This window comes from Schistocerca cancellata, chromosome 2 (assembly GCF_023864275.1).
Source record: "Schistocerca cancellata isolate TAMUIC-IGC-003103 chromosome 2, iqSchCanc2.1, whole genome shotgun sequence".
In the NCBI taxonomy this organism is placed as follows: domain Eukaryota; kingdom Metazoa; phylum Arthropoda; class Insecta; order Orthoptera; family Acrididae; genus Schistocerca; species Schistocerca cancellata.
Window position 1 is genome coordinate 1,049,670,328 of NC_064627.1, and position 4,655 is coordinate 1,049,674,982.

The following is a 4,655-nucleotide window of genomic DNA, read 5'->3' on the forward strand; positions in this document are numbered from 1 at the left end:
CTTGTTTTCGTTGTAACTTAGAAACAAACCGTTTTCAGACATGGGTAAAACCGTTTTCAGACATGGGTACTCATTCAAAACTTAATCTATTAAGTCCCGTCTACAACCTCTGGAAGTTTGTAACATGAACTGTGATACACCATGTATACTTTAATTACAGAGTCACATGCCCGTAACGCCACCATGTGGCTTTTAAATTCGCGATAGCTAACTGTCATATTGTTTTCACTCACGAGAAAAAGAGAGAGAGAGAGAGAGAGAGAGAGAGAGAGAGAGAGAGAGAAAATCAGTGTTGATACACACTGTAGCCGAATACAAAATAATAAAGTGGGAAGGAAGAGGGAATGAATTTCAGCAAATGTCTCCAAATCAAACAAACAAATATAAATAGGTTGATTTATTGGAACTGAGTATTCAGTACATTCATGCTTTCTCGTAGTCGATACCCAGTATAAAGGCGTTGTAGCTTGTCTTGTAAGGACCAGCAGATATATCGATAGATGAATATGTAGGGTATGTGTAGCTGCCACCGTACGAGATTTCGAACAGGTAATATTTGGACGGATCGGTCTTGTAGCTGATAGGCACCCTGAGGAGCTGGAGAGGTTCGGCTACTTCCGAGTAGGTGGCTGTGGCCACGACCTTCCAGTCGGACACGCCATACGGAGTCTCGCTCATGGTGATCCTGATGTTCTGCTGCTCCGGGCCTATCTCCAGAGTGTCGTAGTTGCGCACGTGGCTGCTGAGGTAGAGCGCGTTCACCTGGTAGGCGCCCGTGTAGTTGTGTGGGGTGTTGAAGGCGCCCATGCAGCACTTCATCTCGCCCGCGTAGTCCGCCGGGTCTTGGAACAGCACCGTCTTCTTCGGGTACGAAGCTGAAAATACATCACGTCCGCATCAAGTGACAGTTGTTATCTAGCGTTACTAGAATCTGGCGTACGAAAACAGACAGAAACAACACCAAAATTATCTGTTGGCTACAGTATTTATAATCACACGTGTGTCTACCTGCTAAATGATAAAACTTCAAGAGGAAGCAAAAGGATCTAAAGTTGTTTTAGGTGATGTTTTATGATTCAACTGAAGAACAGAGTCAAAAACAATTATCAGAAATAAATTTTGCTGTGAAACTTCTCACCCTGTAATGTTCCCTCAGGAGTTGCTTTTAAGGTGGATATAGTTTTCTATAGGAAAGTCCGCTTAGGAACGCAAGACAAATAGTGTCTTTCTTCACAATCTGTCGCTTTCTTGGTATGCTATGATATAAGCTTTCTGCTATTGTCTCTAGCTACTCCACTTGTAAAGAACCCATATATTAATGTGTACTGTTCCCAGCTTCCTTTTTTTGTCTTTGTATCCGTGGGGAGTTTTGATATAGCGTAAGGTTTTCCCTATATACGTTATGTAGTTACAGTTTTTCGAATTGTTTTCCATTTTTCTAATATCAAATACTTACACATTTATTAGTATGTGATTTGACTCATTTCTAATAACATAATAGCATAAAATTTCAATATCCCTTAAAGGTACATTCTCTTAGACAGCCTATAGAATAAGGGACTTTTACGATTTCGTTTTGGAAAAACAAATGAAGCAATCAACGTATATCTTGTTGCACATTACTTACTGATTACTGGATAACATTTTCTGATTACTTTTTTTAAAAAGATCAGTCTCCATTACGCCTCCCCATGCTATGTCCAAAATGAGGTGTGTCCATGACGGATGTCTCTCAGTCTGCAAATCTTATCCGAAATCAAAAAACAAACAATTTTCTTTATCTATAGGATATTGTGACAGAGTATTAGCATAATTTTTTGAAATTTGAAAAATAATAAAATGGCGAGGATTTTAAACAAAGATATAGTTCTGTCGTGTGTTTTTGCTCACGTTTATTGCAATAACTAATACATAAATTAAAAGAAGAAAATAGCCTTTTCCTCCGTTATTTATCTTTTAAGTTTGAATTGATTTTGCTTTACTGTGATTTTGTACTTCCATAAACTGTCGTTAGTTGTTAATAAGTGAAATAAGTCCATATGAAAAAAGAGGAATTTATACTAAACAAGAATTTACGAAATTCACACTGTCTTCTACATGTAGCTCTGGAACCTAGGGCTGTGTCCGGATGTGTAATCCGAAACCCTCTGCAGTATTAAAAATGCTATGAAATATCTTTCCAAGCCAATTCAAGTTTCGCTGCTATGTATTTCCATAACAGTTTGTTGATTTTTCTTTATATGTTACAACAATATGCTTATAACTTGCCCCTAGATAGTCACAACACTTCACAGAACACTGAGACAGCGGACCACTTACCACTGGCAACAGCTGCAATCAGCAAAAGGGCTGCGGCTTCTCTCAGCATGGTGATTGTCCTTGTCCGTCTGCACTCCTCAAGGAAGGAAGAAATCTGATGGCTCTTAGATCGCTGCCTCCATCTTATATACACGCAGCCCACCAGATATGACGTCTGTCGGCTGGCTTTCCAGTGGAATTACGTTGCGTCATTCATTGACGCATTTCTAAAATTAAGCTTTTAATGCAGCAACGCTTGAAAAATCTCGTTATGTTCGAGAGTAGCTGGATAGGCTCTCTTTAGATAAAGTAACAAGAGGCTTCGAGAGCTTGGGTAATCTGATTTCTATCTGCGACAGGTAGTCACGTGCTGATAACTGAAGTCAACCACGTTGCACCTCTGTACAGCATTTCTCTCTTCATACAGTAGTTGCGCAATTGAAAACTGATAGTTTACATCGGTTTCTATACACAGCCCTATTCCGGCAGTCATTTACACATACCTACTTGTTAAGTATTTCTCAAACAGGCAACAAATGATCCGTTGTTAGATCCTCCTTTTCCAGGTACTTCATTGCTATGATTGACAGCTATGGTTCTCAGATGGCTATGTTAATCTATACGAGAAATGGTTGTACTGTTCAGAATATGGGAAGGTTTCTTTCCCTCCTTTTGACGTCCAACAGTAAAAATTAATCACGTTCACCACGGATCATGTACGAAAGAAATTTAAATTGTTGTCGCCAGTTAAACAAGATCCAGATGCAACCCGTAGTCTTCCCCCAACCATAACGAAATCTGCTCGCGGTAAACTAGTTTCTTTCACTCAGGTCAATATAGATCCACCGCATACGTCGAGTAAGTCATCGACTTCAATTGGTATACGGATAAATAAAAAGACTTTCGCGGATACGAGGCTTTGGATGTTTCGTTTGGGCTCATTGCCCCGGAATTACGTTTAAATAGTCCCCTTCCCTCAGTTCTCCCTGAGGTTTCCTTGACCTTTCCCTTGGTTGTAAGAAAGATTCCCAGATATTCACAGCTGCCACTACCTCTTGCCTGCTACCAGCCAACGAGCTATTCGGCTGAGAGGGTCCTGTCTGCATGACGGGTCACTACACGAGTAGCGCGCTCTATCTAGGGGATGCAAAGTGTATAAAAATGTTTGTTATGTTCTGCTAACGTATCAGTGAACTGTCTGTGCTAATAATTCACGTTACTTTCCAGTGTATGTATTTGCAAATACGATAGAAATTTAAGGTGTGCTTAATTCGAGTGTGAGCTACGGTGGCCGCCTACCTTGGAGACGTCATGGTAAAATGCGGTTCACATTTGTAGCAACAAGTATGAAATTAAATGGAGGCTGTCGTAATACAACGCAATGTGTAGAGGAAAAATTACATTCAAAACATTTAGCAAACATTTTTGATTGTGTCTCATATTGTTTAATGCATTTAAATATAACTATAATGACTGTCAATAATCAATTTATCATCCGCTCACACAGTCAACACAACACTTCGTCAGGAAATTGCAGTGTAGCAACTTTTGGGTCGCTGATGGTGGCAGCATTGTGAAATAGAGAACAGCCGACACGAATTGTTCCGAAAACTGCCGATCTCTGACGATGTACTGTGTGCTGCACAGCACTGGCATGAGTGAAGCAGGCTTTCTAGATGTATGTGGGTTACCGTGTCCTTTCTATAGCTAGTCTATTGGAGGCTCATAACATACTAATTCATATAGGTTACCAGTTACTGACAAGATCGGTTCATACACGGCCCTAGATGCCACCCCACAGGGTCAGTAGTGACTTTTGAACAAAAAACTTTCACGATCACTGGGCTAGATAATCTGTACGCTGCCAGACGGTGTTGAAACTGGTGTCCACATTTTTCCGACAACTGTTATTGACTTGCATATTCCTAGGAGATCGCGGCAAAGGCAGTACACCAGCCAGGAACCATACTGATAACGTCAATTGTTACTGCACAACACTGTCATGAATGAAGCAGCTTTTCCAGTAGTGCTCGGGTTACGCCACACTAAAGTATTTCCCAAAAATCTCTACAGTCTTTGCCTAGTCAACGGAAAACTGGAGTACACTCTCATGCCAATCTACTCATCAGGTCTCGCAAAGCTATATAACTGCACATCCCGAGGTACTCATTTCAGCGTGTGCATCGGGACAGCCGGGAAAAACCATGGAATGTGTCAGAATTGCGGGAGTTTTGTATTTTCTTGGTTAAATTTTTGCAATTTCGACTGTTAAGAACTGATCCTCTTACAAAGAATTTTACTTTATCCCCCTACTGCACAATAATTCTGCAGACAAATATAAACGAGAGAATAACACA

General features: G+C 40.5%; 1 protein-coding gene across 1 annotated transcript; it reads right to left on the reverse strand.

The window, feature by feature from the left end:
* Positions 1 to 382: 382 nt before the first annotated feature.
* LOC126149429 (uncharacterized) lies at positions 383 to 2,410 on the reverse strand. The gene is made up of 2 exons (XM_049915815.1): positions 2,320 to 2,410; positions 383 to 875 (listed from the first exon to the last, which is right to left on the reverse strand). Exons 1-2 carry the CDS (start codon positions 2,366 to 2,368, stop codon positions 424 to 426), a joined length of 501 nt encoding a protein of 166 aa, XP_049771772.1. The 5' UTR covers positions 2,369 to 2,410; the 3' UTR covers positions 383 to 423.
* Positions 2,411 to 4,655: the final 2,245 nt, after the last annotated feature.